Below are 26,809 nucleotides of genomic sequence, written 5' to 3'. Positions count from 1 at the left end.
GCCTCGCGCTGCCCTGGGAGCTGCGTCAGAAGAGCAGGAACAGCCGGATCGGCTGCACGTGATTCGCTATCCCGGGAAAAGCGGCGATTGGCGGAAGGATGATGGAGATCGAGCGCCCGCTGGCGCAGGAGCCGCAGGTAGTCCGGTCGCCTGTTAGCGGCTGCAATTGCCACAGTCCGGGTACAAGTGGAGGGCGCGGGGGGCGCAAAGTAGTAAACTTCCAGATAGTTTGCTCCCACTGCTTCAGCGTTCGCTGTCGCTAAACCGAATATCCACATTCAGACGGGCGGTTGTCATTCGTCTGGTTCAGAGGACTCGGCGAACGGTTTGGGTTACATGTCATTCTCTTCCCACCCCGCGGTTTTGGTCAGTGACTTTATTTCCTTGTCCATCCACTCCCACTCGAGCTTGTGTGGATGAGAAGCGAAACACTGAAACGTGGGCGTTCACCAAGAGCGTTATTTCCGATCCTGCGCCAAACTTATTACAATTGTGCAAAGTCATTCTGGAGCAGTGATAAACTGTTTTCAAAATTCTGTTTGGCACTGTTATAGTTATATTAATGTCTTGGTCGGTAGAGCGTTTCCAGTCTTCTGATTTCTCTTAAAGGCTTTCATGTGGGCTGCCTTCTCACCCCACGGGGAGGGTTCCAGCTGATCTCTGATCTCCGCCCACAGGCTCTTACTGTAAGTGAGTGGCAGGAGTCCAGAATGACAGGTGATAGTCAAGTCTGAAAAGAGTTGACTCTTTCTTATTTGTCTTTAAACAAATGCAGAGATAAGGATGTTCTTCTGGTTTCTCCTTTAATCCTTAATCTTTTCCTCTTTCCATCCTTTAACGAGTGCACTTTTATTCCCTCATCTGAATTTGTCAGGAGTTAGTTTGGGCTCCTGACCCTTGGTATGAGTTATAGCATTGTGGAGAAAATATTTTATAGGAAGTTAATAATTAATATAGATAATTTTACATATCGGTGTTGTGAAATGTTGGCTGAATAGTAATAGTGAAGATCACGAGATACAGTGCTGCTTGGAGCCATTTTTACAGTGGGGTGCTGTAAACCATTGATCATAATCCCAGCTTCGTTTGTCAATTCTAGCAATTGTCCCATGTCTGGGGATACTGCATCCTCAGTAGAAATTAATTCTTTTTAGCCAAATAAAATAAACTGTCAATCAATAGATAAATTCACAATTTAAGGTTGTTGTAATTCCTGTACAACAGAGCTTTTGGTCTTTATTGGTGTTGTTCATGCAGTATTTGCGTTATTTCAAGCTGTTGCCTTCAGGTAACATTCAAATTACTACCTTTGTGTTAGTAGTTTATGAATAAAATTCACATCTCTTTTCTTGCTTTCCTTTCAAAAAGACGTGTGCTGAATTGGCTTTATTGTGATTGGCTTTATTGGAGATATTACAACTAATTCTTTTCACATGATCATCAAAATATATATATAAAATTATAGTACATATCTAGAGGAGCCAAGTCTAGGGTTTTTCATTCCGATCCTTCCTGATGAGTTATATATTTGATATGCACAGCTAGAGACAAGAAGAGGTGGCAAGTGAATGTGAGATCAGATTGAAGACACTGGGCTAAAGTCAGTTTCAGGGCTTTTTTGGATTGGACGTGTAGGATCATTCGGTGTGTGGTGTGCTGACTTGGAGAATTCAAGCAGAGCTGTTTGACGTGCCAGATGTGATGTTTGACAGAACATGCAGAATAGGAATGTGCAGGCAAGGATTCAGCCTACAGTGATGGTACCGAAGGTGTGGTATTTTTCAAAGCTAAATCTTGTAGCTGCTAAGTGTTTTTGGCATTCACTTCTGTGAGTGGCAGTAGCAGAAAAACTTTCAATATATATGAGTGGAAAATGTCAGAAACTTGATGTGGCTCTGTTGATGCTGTCTGTCCGTGGAATACCCATTCAAAATGGCCCAGTTGCCACCAACTAGGTAATTGCACAGGTGTGCAGCTCTCTCAGGTTGACTTGATATGAGCAAGACCTTGTATGCTGGAGGTACAAGGGACACACTAGATTAGTCCAGGTCGGGGTACTATCCATGTATTGAAATCTGAGTAAAGAGGTAGATTCAGGAATGTGAAAAGAAGTATATTGTGCGCCTGAAGAGGGAGTTGCCAGCAATACATTAGTAACTAATCAGTTGATGGTATCAGCATCAGTGTAAGCATTGACATACCTGCAAATTGTTTGTTTGTTGGGCAAGGTGTGAGATAACAATATCTTAAGAACTTTTTGTTAGGGTGATGTAAAGTTGTGTAAAGTTGTATTAAGTCCCTATGGATGAGTTTCTCCATTTCAGGGGTTGGTAGTGCAGACATAGTTCAGTCAGTCTCCAATGGTAGTTATTGGGCCAGCGCAGGGGCTCCCAACCTGGGGTCCATGGACCCCTTGCTTAATGGTATTGGTCCATGACATACAAAGGTTGGGAACCCCTGGGCTAGAGCCATGTACTGACAATCTTGGGCATTGATAGAATGGAAACATTTGAGGTGGGATGATGTCAAGATCCTAAAACCCCAGAAGTTGTGGGGACCTACAGCTGCATATCCAACAATATCATGATGGAAAATAAGACATTGATATCCACAGTTTCCATAATGTGGGAAAGCATGCAGAAGTATATATTGGGAGGAGAGCATGGTGGAAAGAGGCAAAACTCTATGGAAGGAAGTGTGATAACTGGGATTGATGTAGATAGAGAAGAGACCATTTGATAAGTTGTTGTGAGAGGCTTGAGCATTCTGGTTAGAGAAATGAATGAGTGGGAAGGTTTCTAGAGAGGAGAGAAACACAGAAGTTCAGCCAACGTACTGTATGTAAAGATTGCATCCAAGAGGATGGTTTGAGATTGCAGTGGGATTGCATTACATTTTATAGAAAGATGATTCTTTCCAACACAATGGTGATAAGAGTTGAAGATTATTATAGAAGAGAGCTTTATAAATGTTAAGAGTGGAAAGGGCATTTTTTTAAAATCATGTAGATTTGCCATGTTGACTGTTTGACTATCTACCAGCAAATGCTGTGCACTTTTGCCTCAATTGTCAGATCAAAACCTCAGACCTGGCATAAAACTCCCAGTCTACTGAGCAACAGTGATCCCTGATCTCCCATATGCTCTTCAAACCTGAGATTAGAACTAAGAACACACATGGTCAAATTGTTATGAGTGTTTATTGTCACATAATTTGGACAACTCAAAAATCTGTCCTTGGAATACCCATTCAAAACTTCAGCTAAGTTTATATTTCTGTACCATGTATACCTTTTGTCAATAGTTGTATATTAGTTGTATAATTTTATTGTATATAAATAGCTAATACAATCATTTAATATGTGTGTAGTTATTCTTAAGGATTTGTTACTTGGTTCTTTGGGTGTGTACATAATCTTTTTAAGTATTTTGCAATACCATGCCATGAGACATCTGATACGTGGTTACATCATCAATTGCTCATAGCTACAGTTGGGCATTGTTAGTTCTGAAAAAAGGATACTTGTCAACAAGCTCTACTTGAAGTTGTGAAGAATCCATGGATACTTGGTTGCACTAAACTTTATTATAAACTTTATAACTTTGTTATAAACTTTATTGTGGTGAATTCTGAGGACACTGCTTTGGGAAGTATTTCAGAATCAGGTTTATTATCACTGGCATGTGATGTGAAATTTACTAACTTAGCAGCAGTTCAATGCAAGACATAATCTATCAGAGAGAAAAGAATAAAATAAAAACATAATAAATAAACAAGTAAATCAAATACATATACTGAATAGATTTTTTAAAATGTGCAACAGCAGCAATACTGTATATTTAAAAAAAAAAGTGAGGTGTTGTCCAAAGCTGTAATGTCCATTCAGGAATTGGATGGCAAAGGGGAGAATCTGTTCCTGAATCGCTGAGTGTGTGCCTTCAGGCTTCTGTATCTCCTACCTGATGGTAACAGTGAGAAAAGGACATGCCCTGGGTCCTTAATAATGGATGCTACCTTTCTGAGCCACTGCTCCCTAAAGATGTCCTGGGTACTTTGTAGGCTAATGCCCAAGATGGAGCTGACTAGACTTACAACCTAATGCAGTTTCTTTTGGTCCTGTGTAGTAGCCTCTCCATACCAGCCACTGATGCAGCCTGTCAGAATCCTCTCCACGGTACAACAATGGAAGTTTTTGAGTGTATTTGTTGACATGCCAAATCTCTTCAAACTCCCAATAAAGTATGGCCATTGTATTGCCTTCTTTATAACTACATCGATATGTTGGAACCAGGTTAGATCCTCAGAGATCTTGACGCCCAGGAACTTGAAGCTGCTCACTCTCTCCACTTCTGATCCCTCTATGTGGATTGGTATGTGTTCCTTCGTCTTGCCTTTCCTAAAGTTCACAATCAGCTCTTTTGTCTTACTGACATTGATTGCCAGGTCCTAGTGTCCTAGAAAGGGCGAGGAACATTAATCAGGAATGAGACATGTCTGTTACATGTATGATTAGAAATGCTCATGAACATAGAACATTGAGCACCGTACAGGCCCTCAGCCCATAATGTTGTGCTAACCCTTTAACCTACTCTATGATCAAATTGATGCTTCCCTCCTACATAACCCACCGCTTTTCTCTTATCCATGTGCCTATCTAAGATGTTGTGGTCGCTCTTCATTTGGAGCAAAACAAACAATGTTCAAAGTCTTTATAGATTAATGAAAAATTGCTTCCAGTGGTAAAAGATCCATGACTGGAAAACATGGAATTAAGGTACTACCCAAAGAATCAGAAGCAACATGCTAAAACAATTTTTGAGCAACATGTTGATATAAATTGAAATGCATCCCCTGAAACAAATGTAAAAACAGGTTTAATATCACCTCTCAAAATGAAAAATGGATAAGTAGATGTTAAGAAATAAAAGTGCTATGCTGTGGAAAATGGGGCTTAAAAATTGGAATGGAAGCACAGTCTTTGAATATTTCCTTGAGATTCGTACGTGGTTGTGGAAATACTGCAGGTAAATGAACGTATCTGAGCAAGGAAGGGAAGCATTTGAAAATAATATAATATAAAATGTTGAAAAGAGAACTATTGAAAGTTAATTTAAGTTTGGAAAACAACATATACCAGACTTATACCAGGTCATTTAGTTGCATTGTGCATTAATGTAAGACCTTCAACACAACAAAGTGTGTAATGGTGCTTGCTTGACAGGCAAACTATTAAACAAAATGTAACAACACCTTGCTTAAAATGAGGGGAAAAAAGTTTTTTTTTAATGTGGGAGGGACTGTGTGATGAAGGGATCTGAAGATTTTTGAACCTTGGGACCTAAGGGTTTGCAGAGACTAAAGGCAGGAATGTTGTAGAACTATAATTGGTATGAAGGAGGTTAAGGAGGGGTGGAGTGTGGGTGGGAATTAAAGGGATTCAGAACTGGGAGTTTCTGGATTGCTTTAGGGATTCAGGTTGGGATATAAACATGAAGTGAATGACAAAACATGGAAGAAGGCCCAAAGCTAAAATACTTTTGCATCTGTTCCCTTCATTAAAGTTGATGGTTCCCAGCATCTTATGTTAAACCTTTATTTTGCTGGCTACTACAGATCTTGCTCTGCTTGTCCCAAAAAGTACTCATACACAAAGGATATAGATAAATCTTTCAGTTTTCAAATGTATTCCTGCACTGTTTGTTAACATCAAATAGTATGTAGTTTACTTTGCATGATGTTTGGCATTACATACTGTTCCTAAAATCTGAAATGGGGAAATAGTTATTTTGGATTTTGAGTGGAGTTCAAAACTTAATATGGATCTGTAATCCATGTCCATGTCTGTAGTTCTCTCTTTGGAGTATTTTGTTTGACATTCGTGTTAATATGATGTCCATACAAAATAAAATAATGGGAAGAAAAATAATTGATCATATTTCCTCTCATTTTGGAGAACTGGGGATCTGTTGGTGGTTAATAACTTTGGGAAAGTGCTTACATACAATGGTGGTATGCTGATATATTGTTACAAAAAAACTCTGCAAATTTGAAAATAGTTGATTCCTCTTGAAGAAAGTAATTGAATGAAGCAAAAACCTTTCTCTCAAACGTCAGTCCACAATATAGCTACTGGCAGATTTTGTATGATGTGCCAATAGATGTAATTTACGTGAACTTATGTTTGAGTGAAAAGTTTGTTCATGATGTAATAGAGATATATAGTCGCTTTTATGTTGCTAAACTCCTGACCTGTCATCTTAATTCTTTATCTCACTCTGATCTGTGTTTGACCTCTTCAGTTGTTCCCGATAATCTTAAGGTATGTTCAAGGGATGGTGTTTTATCTTTCTACTTGGCACATACCTGCCCTGAGGACAAAATATCTTCAGATAGCAGGTTTTTTTTATGGTACCAGCATTAACCAGTTGTGATAAGCTGCTGTTAACCTGATGTTTATTGTGCTGCTGTTTATTGTCTGCAGCTCAGCATTTAACACAATCGTACCCTCAGACCTAATAAACGAGCTCCAAAGCCTGAGCCTCTGTGCCTCCCTCTGCAACTGGATTCTTGACTTCCTCACCGGGAGACCACAGTCTGTGTGGATTGAAAGTAACATCTTGCTGACAAGTCATGCTTGCGCAACTCAGGGATGCATGCTTAGCCCACTGCTCTACTTTCTCTACACCTATCTTTTTAATATTGCCTCCTTACAGATCAGTTTCAACCAATAAGCTTTCACTACCCCTTTAGGTGGTACCACCATCTCTCTTCATTCAGTTCCTCTTTGTCTCCATTTTAATCACAGTAACTTCCTTTGCTCTCTCCACACCTCTCCCCATTCCTGTCCGTGCTTCTCTGTATTTGATTCCTAACTTTTTTCAGTTCCAACGAGATATTACGGACCTGAACAATTAAATCAGTTTCTCTCCTCATAAATGCTTGTCCTGCTGAGTATTTCCAATACCTAGTTCAGATTTTTCAATATCTGCAGGTCGTTTTGTTGTAGTTTTCTACTCATAAAGTAAATTCCCTTGTATAGTGGTGTTGGAACAGCTTGTGTAGAGGAGCAGTTTTTGTGTTCAGTTTTCCCACTGGTATGTTGTCAGAACTACAGACTATAAGTTGCATCCTGTTCATTTTTACTGATTTGTCATGTATGTTAACAGGAATATTGAAGGATGCTAATTAAGTTATGATATTATTTTGAAACTATCTTGCTTTAATCATAACTAGTTTCTAAGTGTACAAATTTACTTTCCTTTTTCTATTATTATGTTTGGGATTGTACTGCTTGCTAAGTTAACAAATTTCATGACACATGCTGGTGATATTAAACCTGATTCTGATTCTATGTAAATCAAATATCCCTTGTGATACCAAGGGTATGCATGCTATAAATCTGGTGTGCTATGTCAGTAAGTTAAATGTATCATCAGACTTGCAGTGATTGAAGGGTTAATATTGTGAATGGTGAATACTGTGAGGAATCATGCCAGCCCTAGGAGGAAGGTAATGTAGCTTTTATCTGGATTTCAAAAGTAAGATAAGAGTCTAATGTTTGTACTGTTTGCTTTTGAGATGAATTAATTATTAGTAAAGTTCTTTACAAGTGATGCAATCACACTTATTTGCAATTGACCCATCAAATGAAGTGTGGTTCAATCTTTAAGATTTTCTAAAATATATATTTAATTCATTGAAAAGAGGGAAGAAGATGGTGGTTTGTAGCACACTCTTGCCTGTGCTTGTACTTCACAAACCTTAAGGAACATTCATTATTTAATAGGCTGAAATCCACAATATGTATGGTTATATCTTTAATATATAGTTCTCTTTGAGTAGAGGGCAAAGTTCAATGTCATTAGGTGTAAGTTGTGTTTTAACAGTTAAGTCATACATTACATATCATGTTTGTATTTATTAATTAGGGTTTTGATATCGCAGAAAAGTCAATGTTTATTTGCCAATTGTGCATTGAGTGGCTGCTAAGCCACGTTAGAGGGCATTTGAGATTCAAACCCATTCAAGGCTCAAATTTACTTACCATATATGTTTACATATATTAGGAACGAGCTGTGTTATGTTGGCATGACATACAACAAAAAACATTCAACAATTACAAAGGTTAAAAAGGTATATAAAATTAATGTTAAAAGTACAGATATTGAGTACAATGTGCATAAATAAGTACCAGCATGTATTTACACTGTGAAAAGCATAATAAAAAGTCACAAACACAAGAAAATCTGCAGATGCTGATGTTTTGAAAAGATAAAACATGTTATTTAAATCTGAAAAGCAATGGGAAAAAAAACTTGCTGAACTTGAGAAAGTCTGCAGATGCTGGAAATCCAAGCAACATGGACAAAATGTTGAAGGAACTCAGCAGGTCAGGCAGCACTGATTTTTTAAAAACAAGAGTAAGACATTTGATATTTCGACCCTTGAAGGGGGAAGTTGCCAGAATAAGAAAGGTGGTGGTGGGGGAGGGGGTAATGGGCTAACTGGAAGGTGATAGATGAATCCAGGTGAATGGGAAAGACCTTGGGCTGGAGAAAAAAGAATCTGATAGGAGAGGAGAGTGGACCATGGGAGAAAGGGAAGTAGGAGGAAGGACTGCTGGGGTTGGGGGGGTGGAGTAATAGGGAGGAGAGAAGAAGTAAAAGGTCAGGGTAGGGAATGGAGGAAGGGGGTTGATTTTGTTCACCAGAAGTGATTTAAAGTGTTTATAGTGAGGTGCAGTCGGAGTTTGGAGTTATATAGAGATCAAACCTGGTGAGAATAGCAGATGCCCTTTTCTTTATATAGAGTTTGGAGTTATATAGAGATCAAACCTGGTGAGAATAGCAGATGCCCTTTTCTAAGAAAGTGATGAACCCAATGTGTGGTCATCATTACTAATAACAGAATTTAAAATAAAATCATTAACTGAGCATAAATTCCACAGGTGCCACAGGAGGGTCTTAATTCCAGTGTCTGGATTGTTGAATTGCAATCACCAGTTAGTAGCTGTATTCAAGATGCAGAGAATTCAGCAGTAAGGAAACTTGGTGGGGTCCTTGATAAATAGTCAATTCACCATCACCTCCACTGAAATTTAACTTGCCCTCCAATGCAGTCTTTTGTAGGAGGGAAAGTTACCAGTCACTGATAACATTTAGTGTTTTACTGTTCCTGTCTGGAATAGCGCCTTCTGAACTTTGGTGGAGAAATGCAAGATTAATTGTTCAAGCAATAAATGCCTTATCGTACAATAAGTGCAGCAGATTGTTAGGGGATGGTTTTATCTTGCAGTTTTGTAAATATGAAACCTAAATATTGGGTGTGTATTCCATTGTCATGGGATTGCACTGTAAGGATTGTACTTGTGCAGGCTTAGGATCCAGTCAAACCTGAAAACAAAGCTTTCAGTGTAACGATACAGGATAATGTACAGAAAAAGCATTTTTTTGTAACATTACCTTTCCTTAACCTTGTTCCAAGATGCTTCACAAGAGTGTGTTAAGAATCTTGATAATATCTGTATATATTTTTTCAAAATAATATATGATAAGATGTATTTTAATAAATCACTATGGTCAAAGAAGTATGTGGTAAAATAGGCAAGGTATACTGGGGAAGGAAATGTCACCGTCTGGGGTCCAAACAGCTGAAGGTGCAGCTATGAATAGTTGGGTTGTAGAGGTTGGAATCAAATGAGCATGGTGATCCTGGAGGATTGTAGGCTGCATTGAAAGACTGCATTCCTGATGAAGAGATAATGACAAATAATGGAACAAAAGCAGAACTTTAAAAGCAACCTAACAGGTTGAATCAGTGACTGTAGGACAGAAGGGTGTAGCAGTTAGCATGACACTGTTACAGCTCAGGGCATTGGAGTTGAGTTGCTGTGCCGGCTGTAAGGAGGTTTTCCCCGTGACCATGCTGGCTTCCTCTGGGTCCAGTTAGTATGCTAATTCGTCTTTATTCAGTGTTAAATAGGTTTGTTGCTGGGCAGCACAGCTGGTTGGGCTGGAAGGACCTGTTCTGCGGTGTATCTCTAAGCAGGGCTGATTGTTCCCTACTCTCCATTCTTCCCTACTCTCCATTCTTCATTCTTAAAATTTTCTTTAGAGATACAGCACAGTAACATGCCCTTCCAGACCAAGGAGCCTGCGAAGATCAATGCACTCATGAGATCAATTCATCACTAACCTGTACGTCTTTGGAATGTGGAAGGAGGCAGGAGTCCCATGGTCACAGTGAAGCTGCCCAGACTCTTCAAAGACAGTGGCAGAATTGAACCCGGATCACTGACACTGCAGTAGCGTTATGCTGACCACTGCGCTACCATGCCACCCTACAGGGACCCAGCACCATAGATGATCTTTTATGCTTTTGTTTATAGTCTAAACAATGTAAATATGCATTTTGACAATGACAGCTGGATGGTAATTAGAAAGTGGGAAACGTCCCCAATGTTTGTTTTTCGTTTTCCATTTACTCTAATGTTTGAGTTCAGTTGTAGAATATTTATCATTCAGGTCACACTGCAGATAGAACCTGCACTTTGAAACTGGTTTATCTACTGGAGGAAGTCCAAGTAGGTTAACTGTCAAGTTGTGAATACCTCAATAATGAAGTTCAGGCTATCTTTCTTTAACCTTCATTTTAGATATGTGTGCAGTCTTGTCAGCATGTTTTAGAATTCATTCTCTCACAAATGAGAGATCTGTAATATTCAACTCGGCCAGTTGCATTTCTCTAGAATCTGTATCAAGGCTGTTCAAAAGCTGAAAATAGCTTGTTAGAGTGAATTCTGCAATGAGTCGCCATTATGGACTCTGAGAAACCTTTCAAGTATTCAGCCAGATATGATTATTTTGAAACGCCAATTACCAAATGCAGAAAAACAGACTTATTGAATCTTTACATTTTCAAATATTGTTTCTCATCTGTTTTTAAATATGGCATGAAACATCTTAGGAGAAATTGTATATCTTGGCCTTTAAGTGCTTTGAATGGCCTTTTGTGGTGGGAGTTAACTTACTCTACTCAGTATCTGTTTGTGCAGAGCCTTATCCTGGGGTGTGATAATGTCATGTGCTTTCTGCCTAGGAGACTGCTAATCTAAAAGTATTGCAAATGAACAGCATTCATAAAGGGCTGAACTAGGTGAACGGAGAGGGAAAACAATTATCCTTGCGTGTCTGAAGAGAAGTAACGTTTTTAAAGTAGAAAACAGTGATATTAATAGAATTGGAAGCAAGATGAGCAAAAACTGTTTTGAAAATCGCATGAGACTAACTAAAATGGAGGGTGCTTGAAGCTCCAGTAAATGTCCTTCTTCATCTGCCTGTACTTTTTTTTTCTGTGCTCCCTATTCCCCACAACATCACGTCTTCTGCGTATTATGTAAAAGTCTTGAATTTCTAGCTGTGTCTCTGCGAGTTATGTCTTCTGTTCATTCAGGTATGTAAGCAAGTATCTTTTTACAGTTGAATCAACTTACTATTTCTTTTTAACTATTTTGTTTGTGTGTGTTTCTATCCTCCTTCCACCGTACTACTTTTGAACACTACATTTCTACCTGAAGTGTTTTTTGTTCAGTTGCAAACTGATATGGCATGTTTCCAGATGAAGACTGAAGTGCCAGTTCTGTGCAGTCCACCTTTACTTTTCATTTCATTTCTTTTGTACTCTGCTTCCTTCACTGCATTTCACTTGTGTGCAATGTAAAAGTTTTATTTTAGATTTTAAAACTTGGGTAAATTGCTTGGTAGTTGACATGAAATCCATTTGATAATGTTTAACGTTAATGTCCCTTTCAGATATGGTATCATCATGTTAATTAATTTGAGAGAATGCGATTGGATTTGTGTTCAGTAGATTATGACACTTTGAAGGAAGGTCAAATGCTTGCTTATTTATAATAGAAGCTAAAATATGCTTTCACTTTAAATGGGGGGGGGGAACAGATGCTGCAAATCTGAAATAAAAATGCAGAGTAGTGAAAATGCTCATCAATGGGGAGAGAATGTAGCAGGAAGATCGTCAACCAAAAATTGTTAACTTAGCCATTGCCAAATTTTTGAATGATCTTTTCAGCAACTTTTCCCTGATTTTTACAGTTCTATTACGTGTTCTTTAACATGAAAGCAGGCCATGCAGTTCACTTTGAATACTTTCATAAGTTAGCTGGGTAGTTGTCTGTTGTGTCTGGCTTGTGCAAAGGAGTTTTTAAAATGGAGAAGCTGTTGCACCGGGGCAGTTCCACACTCGACCTCAGAAGTCCGGGTCCAGTGGCATGAACAAGTGTCACAAACTGGGGTCTGGCTTGGTTGCAGTGGATGACCATGACTACTTCTGTGCTTCGCCATGCCCTTCGCTGTCCGTGGAGTGTTGCAGCATCACCTTCCTGACCGTTTGAATCTCACTGTAGATCTCATCCGCTCAGTCTGCCGGAGGGGACTTTGCAAGCTCGGACAGACTTGCCTCACCGGGTATGAGGCCACCGGCTCTCCCTAACTGGTTTAGCCTACCTGTCAAAGGGCTCTACCAGGGTGTGACCACTATTGCATGCAAACAGGTGAGAGCTGAGTTTCCTAGCTTTTACTTAAATATTTTAATGCTACCCCACATTGCAGTAATTTTGCACAGAAGCGATTTTTATTTCTCTACTGGACTGATGATTCCATGTGTGTGGCTTTTAGTTTTAGGCCAGTACAAGTCAAAACTTTTACTCTACCTCCAACATGCCAAGCATCTAGCTAATATAAATTATGTTAGATCAGCTTTTTGCTGGAGAGAAAAAAACCCAGCTTCCTTAGTCTCTTCTGTTAGTGTATATGTTTTCATAGCATATTTTTTGCAATCATTTTAACGTTAGAGGAAAACAGACACTGCGTGTTTAGAAACCCTGATAAATAACAATGAAACATGAAATAAACATCTTCCAACATACTGCAAACCAGTTTACTGTATTATATACATTGCTGATTGCTGGGCACTGATACTGAATCTGTTGATCACTTCTTTATAACAAATTTGTTATAAGGTGCTGAATTATTTTGAGAAAGCTGTATTTAGGCAGATTTACAAAATTTTCTTGTGTCTGGTTTTGACAAAATAAGGTTCAAATAAACGAAACAGTTTATTTTACTGGCTCTGAATCACAGTCCTAAGGAAGGCTAAGGTTGAAAATTGGGAGTAGACTTCTCTAGAATTGTAGCAAAATTATAAAACTGGTTGGAATTGTGGATGGAGTGGGGTTTGTGTTAAAATGAAAAAAAAACATATCTCTTAATCGGTGCACAGTTGAACTTGTTTAAATACATCTTCAACGGATCATTGATGTAGAAAGTGAAAAGCTGAAGTCCCAAAACTGACCATTGAAGAACTCCACTAGTTATTAACAGCCATCATGAAAAGGATCCCTTTATCTCCAGTCAACCGATCTACTATCCATTCTAGTACATTACCACAAACACCATAAGGCTTTTCTTTGTTTAGTAGCTTCATTTGAAGCACCTTGTCAAATCCAAATAAGTAACTTCCACTGACTCGCTCAATGAACTCTTAACAGATTCGTTAGGCAAGATCTCTCCTTCGTAAAACTGCTGCTTTCTCTCTTTTTATTAAGTATTTCCAAAATCTCATAAATTTCATCCTTAATGATGGGCTCTAAAATCTTACCAATCACTAAGGTTAGACTAACCACCCTATTGTTTATCCTGTCTTTCTTAACCAGGTTACTTGTGATTTTCCAGTCTTCTGGCACCCTCCCTGACTCTAGTGATTATTAAAAGGTCACACTAATTCCTCCGTAATCTCTTCAGCTATCTTAGAATTCGGGAATGCAGTCTTCCAGTCCAGGTGATTTATCCACCTTTAGGCCACTACACTCACCTCTGCCCCTTGACTCTTTTGAATTGCTAGCATGTTATTGGTGTCTTTCACCATGAAGACTGATATAAAGTACTTAGCTCCCTCCACCATTGCTACTTCTCCAGCGTCAGTTTCAAGTGGTTTAAAGTCCACTCTTACCATTTATGTATCTAAAAAGACTTTTGGAATCTCATTATTTTCTGTTTCTCCTTGTATTTCATCTTCTTTTCCCTTGTGGCTTTTCCAGTTGTCCACTGTTGACTTTTAAAGTTTTTTCCAATCCCCTGGCTTCCCACTAATTTCTGCAGTATTGGGCAGCACAGTAACGTAGTGGTTAGCACAACACTTTACAGTACAGGTGACCCAGGTTCAATTCCCCACCATTGTACATTCTTCCTGTGACCATGTGGGTTTTCTCTGGGTCCTCTGGTTTCCTTCTACAGTCCAAAGTTGGTAGGTTAATTGGTCATTGTAAATCATCCCATGATTAAGCTATGATTAAATCAGGGTTTGTTAGGTAGCACGGCTGGAAGGTGCCTATTCCATACTGTATCTCAATGAGTAATTACATATTTATGCCTTCCTTCTTATTTATATTCTGTCGCTTACTTCCCTTGTCAGCCTTGGTTGTCATGTCTTCCCCCTCTTCTTTGGGATGAAATCCCCCTGGGCCTTCCGAATTACTCCTAGAAATATCTGCTATTGCTACTCCACCATTTTCCCAGCTAGGATCCCCTTCCAGTGGACTCTGGCCAGCTCTACCCTCATGCATCTGTAGTTGTCTTTACTCAATTGCAATACTGTTATGTTAGATTTAAGTTTCTCTCTCTCTCAAACTGAAGGGTGAATTCTATCATGTTATGATCACTATCTCCTAAGAGATTCTTCACCTTAAGCTACCTGATCAAATCTGCCCCATTAAGTGACGAAAATCCAGATTTGCTTGTTCCCTAGTGGGGTCTATCACAAGCTGCTCTCAAAGGCAGTTTGTGGACGTTTCACAAATTCCTTTTCTTGCTATTATGAGGAAGGCCAATGACTTCCTTAAAATTCTATTGCCTGATCTGCAGTAGATTGATTACCCCTCCCTGATCTGTTGAAGCTTTAATGCCTTAGGAACTTTGAATGTTTTCTCATTTAGTGTTAATGCTTAAATCTGAACCCACTCAGAGAATCTGTGCATAATTTCTGGCATTCTAGAACAGCTTTAAACTTCTAATTGTTTATGTCTGTTTAGCTTTACTTCAACATTATAACTCTACACATGCTGGAAATCTGAAATAACATAAATTACTGGAATCACACAGTATTTTTGGAGAGAGTAAAGATGGATTAATATTGTGGATGGGTAATCTTACAGCAGAACTCACTACTGATATAAACAGAAAAGGCAAGTTTTCTGATATTGTTTTCAAGACTGAATTCTGAAGGCTGCAATGTGCTCAGTTGGAGATAAGGTGCTCTTCTTCAAGTTCATATAGGTCAGAATGAAAGTGGGATGAAGGATTAAGGTGAATGGCAGTGGAAGCTCAGTTCAGTCCTGTGGACTAAATAGATGTGCTCCACTAAGTGGTCACCCCCTCTCCCCCCCCCCCCCTGTTGTATACGTCTTTGTTAATTGCCTATTCAAATTTATTAAACCACTGAAACTGATGGGGGTGGGGGTAGAAACTGAACTTGACCAGGAACTTCAAATGAAAAAACAACCTCCTGGAATCTCATAAGACCCATTTCCAACATTTTCTGTTTTTTGTTTCTGTAGTTTTTATTTTCAGGAACTTTAAGCGTATAAATATAAAATCTCATGCTGTATAACTGTATGCTGTATAATTTGATGAGAGGAGAGGGGCGATATATCTGAGATATTGATCCATGGGCACTATTCCAAAGAAATCAATATTTTTAGTTGCTATACTAATTGTCAGATTTTTGCAACAATTCATGATTTCTGTTTTCCTTGTGTAAATGCAGTGCTTTACCCTGAGAGGGATTTGTAAACCATGTTATTGCTGCTTGTCTTTCATTGTCTTTGCTTAAAGTTCTCTGATTATTGCTCTCTATGTAGAAAGTCCAGTTGCATCCTATCTAGTATACCTTCTCCAAGCAAGGTTGGTATATCCATAAATAAAATTTAAAATATCCTTACTTATACCAACTCTGACTTCAATTTCGCACAGCCGTAATTTCTCAATTTTTCCTTATGTGTTGCATCCTTCACTAGATGTCTTTTACATCTTCTACAACATAATTTGTTCTTTGTTCTTGAGAAACCATCAGATGCACCTGGATGGGAGAGTCACAGGGTGAAGTTCTGCAATATTTTCTATACCTTTTTATTCTAATAAATCTTGAATCACGTCCACAATACAACATCAAAGCTGTAAGACCTTGAAATTTTGGAACCATAAAATTTTGAGGTTTTCAGGATTTTAAATCTCTGTAGCTGAAGCAAGAAACAAATAAGGTGGCATAGAATATTTATGAAGGCATGAAAGTCAGGTTTATTGTCACTGACATACAGTATGTTGTGAAATTTGTTGTTTTGTGGCAGCAATGTAGTGCAAGACAAAAAAAACTAAGTTACAATAAATAAAATAGTGCAAAGTAAAATAAATAAAAGAATGCAGATTGCTATTTGAGTTCTATAAATGGAACTGCATTACCATGACTAACTTTGATCTCCATCTTGGCATACATTCCAAATTTCTATATCTATAGCAAGGCAGTACATTAAACATAGACTGATGATTACTCAGTTTCTTTGAAGAAATATAGAGCTGAAATGATGTAAATACTGATTTAATTTGTGCCTCTCAGTAGCAATATCCATGCATTACTAACCACTTACTGGGAAACTTGCTAACAAGGGCTACCATCATCTTTCCGGTGTATATAAGAAGCATGAGCGTGTCATAGGTACTGTAGTTTAACCTGTTATGTTTAGACCAGTGGGGTGGGATGTGGTAGCGAACTGTGCTCCATATATGGAGGGATGAAAGTTTAAACTTTGTGGCTGGTGCTCATCAAATCTGGCTGTTAAAGACCAGGTTAACATGGATTAGTTGAGTAGTATGGGTTTGGCCAGATGGACTTTCAAGGCGATAGAGCTCTGGAAAAATGCTAGGGTACCATTGAAGTTAAGGTTATTGTAGCTGGGGATGGTAATGGGGACAAGTTTCGGCTACCTATTAAATGTTGACAATGTCGTGCACTTCAACTAGCCTCTGACGACCAAGTCCAGCTCCTGGCCCTCAGGTATGGCTTGGCTACTAAGCCCAGTGGAACCATTTCTACTGACAGGAGAAGGGGCAAAGGTAGGTTACTGTCACCTTAAAACCATTCGCTTCAGGCAAATTGCTGGCAGCTTACCTAGGAGAAGGACAACTGATCTCAAACCTCTGCTGCCTTGTAGTTATACCCACTCATGGGGAAGGCTTCAGGAGTGTGCCTCCAAGAGAAAAATCCAGAACTTAGTGACTGAGTTTAATGCTGACTGGCAACTCCTGCGACACTGCTGCTACTAGACTGTTTCAGCCTCTGCCGTTCCTTTGGGTTCATCAGATGCGTGGAGAGAGGGAGCTTGCTACATGGGCAGCAGCTTGCTCTCCATATCATACTGCCCAGGCTTGCGTATCCAGGCATCCACAGTGGACATTGACCAATGGAGGTCTCATTGTTGAAGCTAGAGTCAAGGGTGATTAAGTATGAGTGAAGGAAAGGGGAATTATTTGTGATGGAGAGGGTGAAGTGAAGGAAAACTTGGTGATCGATGAATTTCTACAAGCGGAAAGAGGAATTGTTTGTGATGGAGAGGATGCAAAGTGAGAAATATTGTTTATTGTTCACAGTTCCTCCATGCTATTTAATCTGGATTCTGTGTAAATTTCTGAGTATACAGTTTATGATGAGGATTGAACTTGTAATTTCCTAATATTTAGTCAGGGGTTAAATTTTGGTTAAGTGTTCATGAAATACCAGTGACTTTGGGTCCAATCCAGCATGATGTTGGGGATGAAGTGAAGGGCTAATATGGCTCCTGGAGATGTCAATGATTTGTGTATCAGGGTATTCTGGAGAATATTTTAATTTGATGATAGAAAATTAAAGAAGAATTTCCATTCCCCCGCCCCCGAAGTAATTACCTTGCCAACATAAATTGTTAACTGTATTTTTTTTATTAGGGAGGACAGCTCTACAAAGTTGCACCATCCAGTAAATAGAGTGCAAGTTGACAACATTGCTGATTATTTCATTGTTCTGTGTATGTTTGTAATGATTAACTAGCCCTGCACATCTATTGCATCTTTCCATATCATTAATTGTGTTCCGTCAGTATGTTTGCAAATCATCATCTTTGATTTATTTTTAAATCATATACCTTAAAATTGCAAAACCCAAACCACTGGAGCAACACTGCCAGTCAGACTGCATCTCTGAAGCAAATGGACAGATGATGTTTCAGGTTGACGCCCTAATGTGGAGTCTCAATTTAAAACACTGACTTTGCTTTTAGCTCCACAGTTGCTACCTGACTTGCTAAGTTCCTCAGAGTTCATCGTCTGCCATCTCGTGTTTCCTTCACGCATTTTCACAATTCTTTCCTTGGTTACATAAACACCCTGTTTTTTGTTGTGTGACTTGTGTGTCAGTGTCAATGGTCACTCATGCTTCAGAATGAAAAATGGAAATGAGTGATTAAAAAGCTAAATCGTTTTCCAAATTAGGCATTAAAGTTGTACAAAAATGTAACAGTAGTGGGAACTTAACCCACTGACTCTTTATGGTTCTCTGCATCAGAGTCAAAAACATCATTGTTATTCCTTGGATGATATCTGGGGAAAGTGCATGAGTTAAAGGCCAATTCTTCTTGAGTTGCTATCATGTATTCTGCACTTGGCTCCCAAATAAGTGACATGGGCATGCAGCAAGGTCCCCAAACCTCTGAATCACAGGAGTACTGTACCTGTACGAATAGCCCTTGTATAATATTTTTGTGCTGCAGTTCAAATAGAAATGGTTGCACAGAGCACAGCAGAGCAGGTATCTGTTACTTGTTTTTCTCCTGTTCCTCTATGTTGGTCAATATGCAAATCAGCTCATTCTTGTGGTTATAGGATTGAGTGAGCATTTCCCTTGTGCATGGCCATGGAGTCAGATGAGACCTTCACTTCCAGTAAGATGATGCAATATGTTGAGCAATGAAGGAAATGAAGATCCCTTCTGTTCAGGTCTTCATAATGCATGAATTGTCTCCTCTTTCCCTTTAGGTGTAAATGGCATAGTTTGTGTTGGAGTATTAGATTACTTTGTGGAATGGAGTTCAGGTATCTGCAAATTGTACATTAAAATGTCGGCTGTAATTATGTTGAAATATTAAGTGTTGGTAAGAAACAATATTTCTAAATCCATCTGAAGTGCAGTAACTTTTATAATAAGCTGTCGCTGTGGAGTTAACGGGAGATCACAATTTGCAATGCTGATTAAATACGAAAATGCAAAGGCACTTCTCTGCTTAGATACAAAGGCTGCATTTATATGCCATGATATAGCCCCTCCCTGTTCTCTTTCAAAGCAGAATACCCTGTTCATATCCAGTATTAAAGAAGTAACTGTGGAACTTGCTTGTCAAATTGAGGTTAGTTCATACAGCAGTTTTAAAGTTCCACTAGATGTCAGCAGCTTTACCTCACAAAACTAAAATACATATTGTTAGCAATTTGAAACTTTAATAAATTTCTTAAAAGATTAGATTCATTTCTACATTGGGGACTGACATGAAGTGGTAGTGCTTCATATTTATTTCACTCTGTGCAAGCATTATCGAAGATTAGAAAGTGTTTTAACCAAACTTGGACTAGAGAACCTAGTGTTATCTGGTCACATTTCACAATTGTGTGAACTATTGTCCTTTGCACTTTAGGTCATTCTTTAATGTAATCGTAAAACTAACGGTTGTTTGGTTCACTCTTTCCAAAACTGTGCATTTCCTCTCAGCTCCGCAATCCTGAAATTAAAATTCAGGTTCCACGAATTTTTTTTTAATGAAAATGTAATTTTTTTTAGTGAAATGTAGCTAAGTATGTGGGTTGTTTGGAAGAGTTAAAACTGTAAACTATGAAACCAAATTCACTTTATACACTGAGATGTGATTTCTGAACATCCTATCATTAGTTATTTTCCATTTTCAGCTTGTTTTTGGATATACATGAACCTGTAATAACTGAAATCCTTTGGCCCTGTGATGCATATCTGAGATGCACTCACCTTTGTTTCAGGGTGCATACTTCAAATTCTGCTGCACTATTTTAGCACTTTAACTTTCTTAGTAGAAGCCAGTTATCTTATCCCAGCTGCAAAATGATTATTTGTGTGAATTCTGAACTTGTTCTTGGCTTAACAGTGCATGTTAGTGATACAATGCTTGGAACAAATTCATTTATTTCCACCTACTTTTAAATTGGGTAGCAGTACTTAACCCTCTCTGCCTCTGTATGATGTGTGTTAAACTCTCGCTGGCACGGTTCACTGGAGTGATCCTAATTTGACAAGCATTTTTCTTTTTTTTTTGAAACAGAGCCTAGATTTAATTGACATCCTGTGGAGGCAGGACATAGACCTTGGTGTCGTCCGTGAAGATTTTGATTATAACTACAGACAAAAGGAGTACGAACTAGAGAAACAGAAGAAACTCGAGAAGGAAAAGCAGGACCAGTTGCAGAAGGAACAAGAGAAGGCTTTGCTGGCACAGCTGCAGTTAGATGAAGAGACAGGTGAATTTGTTGCTATTCGGCCAGCAAAGCAAAGCGAAAACAAAACCCCAGGAGAAATCTCAGAATCTGCGCAGGTAAATCCATTTTGAACAGCCCTGTAAAATATCTATTTTAACATATGCAAGAACTTGCATGTATATTAAACTATTTCATTTTTTTTCTATTTTCTCCCACTCATTTAAAATAAATGTTGATGACCATTAATTCAGATTGCAAAGACAGTGGAGAGAGATGATGGAGCTTTGTCGTTTGATGAATGTATGCAGCTTCTCGCCGAGTCATTTCCATTTGTAGATGACATAGAGGTGGGTCCTTTTTTACCATCCAAATGCACGCCTCAGAAAGGTGCACATTCAGTCCATAATTCTTTATTAACCATTGGTGAAATATTTAAAAACAATGGATGCCTGCAGTTGAAGGCATAGAATTTTAGTTGTTGCTTCAAAACAGATCATATTTACTATTTATCAAAATTGAAAACTGCATAGATTTGAAATGACTGATTCTATTTTTTTCAAAACCTTAACAGTAGAAGTTATTTTACTTAATTGTCTTCTTATCGTCACAATAGACACATTTAATAGCTTTAATGAGGAAATGTAACTGTTAGATACAGGGAGCTTAATTAGTTCCTCTAAGATATTTGTAATATCAGACCAGAAAAGGGTTGGGCAGCAGCAAAGACATTTTTTAATTAGGAAAAAATATTGTTTCTAGTCTCATACAGTTCCACTTGAGCCTTCTGTTCCAGTTCCGGCTCAAACCAGTTCACAGTCAATGGCTCCATATCAGGCTCAACAAGCTGCTCCCTCAAGCCTTTCATCCACAACACCTGAACCAAACTCTCCGGAGGATTTGGAGCAAACCTGGCAAGAGCTACTCTCAATCCCGGAGCTTCAGGTAAATACAATAGCTGAATTCAACACTTAATACAGAGGGAGCATGGATGTAACAAACACTCAAAGAATTCAGACCTGTAATGTACTGTTTGTGCACTGAACAAACCCCGCCATTGTCCCTGATTATATTAATCTGACAGTCAGGATCCAGCTCCATTTACTTTTTACTTCAGTTGCATATTATGTGACCTTAATTTGTGTCTTAGTGTGCGTGTATAAATGAAATACGCAGACATTTTAAACAATGAAAGCTTTCATCATTCGTGATTTATCTGCATTTCTGATTGGAGGATTTAATCATGCAACGTGCAATACTATTTGGAGTTTAATTATTGTACTCGAGCGAACTATATTATTTTAGGACAGGTTGCAGAGATAATGAATAAACCTCATTTCATCAAGTTTACATAAATTATATTCAATATAGAGAATCCTACACTGGGCCATCACAGGTTAATGATGCCAAAGGAAATATAATTGAAGTAAGCATAAGAAATTTTACAGATTAACTTTTAGTTTTTATTTTCTAAGTTTGAAACTGGATCTCAGTGCAGAAATTCATTACATTGAACTCTCTGAGACCCTTTCCAGGACAGCAGAACCACACTGACCTTTGGCCAACTTTCTTTTGCTCTTGACTGTATATGTTTGTGTGTGTGTATGTGTACATTTTATATACACACACACACACACAAACTTTATATACAAATATATAAAATAATAAAATATATTCTTTTTTTTAGAAAAGGCAAATGGAAAGCTTCAACCTTTTGAAACACTGCCTGCCCATGTTAGCATCTTTAGAACCCTTTAACAGTTGAATCATTTTTTACCCAAAATATTAATCTGGCATCTTCTACTAAACAAAGAGGGGGCATTTATTTGAGAACAGACTTGTTTGCTACTTTTGTTCCATGACAAGATTTTCCACCAAATGCAGCTAAACATTTTAAACTCCTGTGTGTAATACAGGTGTTTGCCTTGTGAAGTAGTCCTGATAACTAAATATTAAGCAGTAAAGACTGGCTTCTTGGCTTCATATTTATCTCAATTTTTCTAAATGCTTCACTGCTTTTTATTTCAGTAACTCTGATATAGTAATAGACACTCAATGCAAAAAAATCTCCATAATGTTTTTATATTTTCATCAAATAAATATATCTCAACTGGCAGTCTAACATGCCCACCCCATCATAAGTTTAAAAGTCCAATTTAAGGAAATATTTTAATTTAAAAAATAAAGGTGTTTGTTGACCTTCCCTGATCTATTTGTGTCACTTTTTCCGATACAGTGTCTGTACATGCAGAATGATAACCTCACTAGTACTGGATTGACAGGATATACTTCCAAGAGCAAACCTTCCGAGATGCCAAGTGACACCTATAGCTTCAGTGCAAACCTGCCAGATGACCATGTGGTTGGCAGCAATCCCAGTTTCCTTTCCCTTTTTGAAGAAGTAATGCCGCCTGAAAGTCCCACACTCCACCAGCTCAAAACAAATACGTCTGATGGTGTGAACCCCTCATTCAGCAACAGTCCTTACAGTGATCTGTTCTTCTCCACACCTCTGAGCACCCAGAGGAACAGCAACATTCCCCAGCATACCAATATGAATGACTCACTTACGAGCATTCTGGATGATGCCCTTCTTGAACAAATCAACATCTCACACTTAAAAGTGGATAAGGAGTTTGCTTGTAAGAAGCCATCAAATTTGCCTGAGGTTCTGGATTCTGACTCGGGCCTGTCCATGTGCTCGAGTTCTGGTGGCCCCTCCCCTGGTAATTCAGTGCAATCGTCCATTTGTGGAGATCCAACTCACAGTTATAGTGATTCTGAAGTAGATGAGATGGAGAGCAGCCCTGGCTGTGTTCAGCCTGAATTTGCAGAATTGTACCCAATGCATTTCCAAAATGACGGACATTTTCAGGCACCCTCTCTTGACCTTACAAAGTCAAATAAGAGCCCCAAACTTTACACGAAAGAAGCAAAGGATGATCTGCCAGTGAGCCCCGGCCATAGTAAAACCCCTTTCATCAAAGACAAGCATTCCAAACGAGTGGAAGTTCGGCTCACTAGAGATGAGCAACGGGCTAAAGCACTCAATGTTCCTTTCTCTGTCAGAAAGATTATTAACCTTCCCGTCGACGATTTCAATGAAATGGTTTCCAAGTATCAGCTAAGTGAGGCTCAGCTCGCTCTCATTCGTGACATCCGTCGCCGTGGCAAAAACAAGGTAGCAGCTCAGAACTGCCGCAAGCGCAAACTGGAAAATATAGTTGGTCTCGAACATGATCTGGATCAGCTTAAAGATGAAAAAGAGGAACTTCTCCAAGAAAAGGAGGAGCATGCCAAAAACCTCCTTCACATCAAACAACAGCTGAACAGTCTGTACCATGAGGTTTTTAGTATGCTACGAGATGAAGATGGAAATCCGTATTCTCCATCTGAGTACTCACTACAGCAGACCAGCGACGGCAGTGTTTTCCTCGTTCCCCGGAGCAAGAAACTGGAAATAAAGAGAGAATGAAATTCTAAAGTTTTGTTTATTGTATTTTTTTTAAATGAGAAGCCGAAACCTGTGTGAATTGCAAGTTTTAAAACTTTAAAAAGTTTTGTTATCATATGTTAATGAGTCTCCTATGCAAAGAAAGATTATTACCATTTTTCATGGTTTCTGGTTTCTTGAAGGTGAGAGAGTTTTAGCTGAAGATTGACTGAAAAATGGTCTCTTGCCTAGTTCTTTTAATATTGATTATTTCTGTGCACTGCTTATTACATCTATTCTTAGAGCTCTTGTATAGTTTTGTAAATACTGCACATCTTATTTATATATGCAGATATATATATCCCATTTACTATTAAATTGAAGGTCTTTCATAGAATTATAAAAATTATTTTAGTAAGCTACTGCTTCTTCTGTTGCAAGTGCCTGTTTTATACTTTTTTATTACATTTCAAAAATAGATAAATGGAAGAATTAAAAATGTATGACTTCATTTCTTCGCTTTATATAGAAAAGTTATTAAATAAAATGTATCTTTAACCATTGCAAAAATCTTGCCTTGTTTCATGAAAGTGTCACCTCTGCAATTTAAGTATTTTGATGTATTTTTAAAAAAAACAAATAATTCCATATGCTGGGAATCTGATGTAATAAACATTGAAAACACTTGCATTCTGCCAACACATGCAGAGCGAGAAACAAGAGTTCATTTTTAATATTTAATTATGTTCTCAGAAAACATTCGAAGTCTGAAACACCAGTTCTTTCCTTATCTCCATAGGAGTTGACTGACTTGCTATTTCCATTTGTTTTTGAATTGTGTATTTAAAAGATTGGGTCTTTACTAAAATGTTAGTTGATTCATAAATCAGTAGAAGCAGGCCCTTCAAGCCTGCTCTATTATTTGATACAACTCTAGTTGATGATCTGTCTCAATACCATCTTCCCACACCCTACCCTTGCCCCACAATGTCTTACTGACTCCAAATTCTACTAGTTACTTTTAGCAACTTGATCTTTACAATCTTTTGTAATTGAAGGTATTGAACCTGTGGAATTCATTTAGTTTCACCTCATTCCTAGATCTTTTGCTCCTAAACCTGAGGGTGATCCCTCTTTTCGAGCCCCAGCCACAAGACGCCTGCTGCATGCAGTCTGTAAGGTTCCCTACTCATTCTGCAAAATTCAAAAAGAAACCAGGTGGACTTAATTCCTCCTCACACCAACTGATGTCAGACTAACCAGTCTGTGGGTTCCAGTATTTTTGTTCATTCTCTAAATAGCGAATGGTTTACCATCTTCCAATCTGCATGAATGTATTCAAAAACTCAAATCAATGCAGTTCTCAAAATGGAAACCTATACAAGTGCTGTTTCCAGAGTTCCCTTCTTTCATACTTGAGATACAGTCAATAAAGCTCTGGAGATCTACGGCTTTCAGTCTCATTGATCTCTACTGCATTTTTTAGTACAAATATTATTTTCTTCTTATCCCTCATTTTTATTCGACTTTTGATTCCTTGTGTTCTCTTCCATGATGATTGAACCAAAGTATTTGACTTGCTCTACCATTTCTGTTCCCCATTGTGAATTCATCCATTTCTGACTGCAGAGGGCCCACACTTGACATTGTTAGTGTTTCCCTCCCTGCATATCTGCAGAAGCCTTTGCATTTGTTTGCATATTTCTTGTAAGTTTGCCCTCCAACATTACTTCGTTGCTGCAATTTATTTGTTATTATTTCTTAATCTAAACTACTTGCAGTTCTCATATATATGGTCTTCTGAAAATGTTATGTTACTGCTCTATGGATTTAATATACTGTTAGTAACCAAGGTTCGATTACTTTTCCTTCTACATTTTATGCCAAGCAGTACAGTATAACATCTGCAGTTCCAGCATTAACTCTGTAAATGATAGTCATCACCCATTTGCCATCATAGCTTTTGATGAAGCTCTGTAATCTATAATAGACAATCTTCATAGTTTTATTTAGTTTTGGATTGAACAACTTCACATTTTAATGAACATTTCTGGAGTGTTATGTTCACTCTTCCTAAGGGAGTTCACGAAACAAAACCAAATGATGAACTTGCCCTTTCTCATTGCAGAATTGCAGGTCTAGGATAGCTGTTCCAGTAATTCTGCTCATGACAAGTTTGACTAGTCTGCATGTAGATTCTGTTGACTGTGTGGCATGTGGACTGTCACCGGCATATCATTGGGTGTGTTGGTCGTTAACACAAGCAATGCATTTCACTATGTTTGGAAATAAATCTGAATCATAAACTCATCTATGTTTAATGTAGATGGATGTACCCTTGTTCTGTGCATGTTTAACTTCTATTTGAAGTTGCTTCTAGCAACACCAATACAACATAGAGAAATATAGACAATACCCACCAATGTCCTCCCTTGCTTGGTAGTACTTAGTTCTAAGTAGACTGATTCCACAGCGTTTTCTGAAGCAATGCTTTATTACACTGACTTCCAGCTATTACTAACAAATACACTTCACCACCTTTTCCTCTCAGTTTGCCCTTCCTAAATATCTTAATAATCTAGCTCCCCTTCTCAGTTAACGTTACCTCATAATCATATCCCCACAGAGGCATCACTTCACGTCCATTCCTCCGATATGTTATTTGTCCTGTCTTATCATGGATGCTTTGCATATTTAGATAAAACAAATTTTGACATTAGTATTTATACTATATTATCTTGCTTTTGTGTTTGCACAAACTCCATTTGTTAATTCACACCTTTGC

At 38.3% G+C, this 26,809-nt stretch overlaps 1 protein-coding gene across 1 annotated transcript; it reads left to right on the top strand.

The window, feature by feature from the left end:
• On the top strand, positions 1 to 24,600 carry nfe2l2a (nfe2 like bZIP transcription factor 2a). The gene is made up of 5 exons (XM_059966751.1): positions 1 to 137; positions 20,441 to 20,710; positions 20,846 to 20,941; positions 21,354 to 21,536; positions 22,828 to 24,600. Exons 1-5 carry the CDS (start codon positions 99 to 101, stop codon positions 24,064 to 24,066), a joined length of 1,827 nt encoding a protein of 608 aa, XP_059822734.1. The 5' UTR covers positions 1 to 98; the 3' UTR covers positions 24,067 to 24,600.
• Positions 24,601 to 26,809: the final 2,209 nt, after the last annotated feature.

The sequence above is a fragment of the Hypanus sabinus genome, chromosome 4, assembly GCF_030144855.1.
Source record: "Hypanus sabinus isolate sHypSab1 chromosome 4, sHypSab1.hap1, whole genome shotgun sequence".
Taxonomy (NCBI): domain Eukaryota; kingdom Metazoa; phylum Chordata; class Chondrichthyes; order Myliobatiformes; family Dasyatidae; genus Hypanus; species Hypanus sabinus.
Note: the sequence above shows the minus strand (reverse complement) of the source record. Positions and strands in the feature narration are given on the sequence as shown.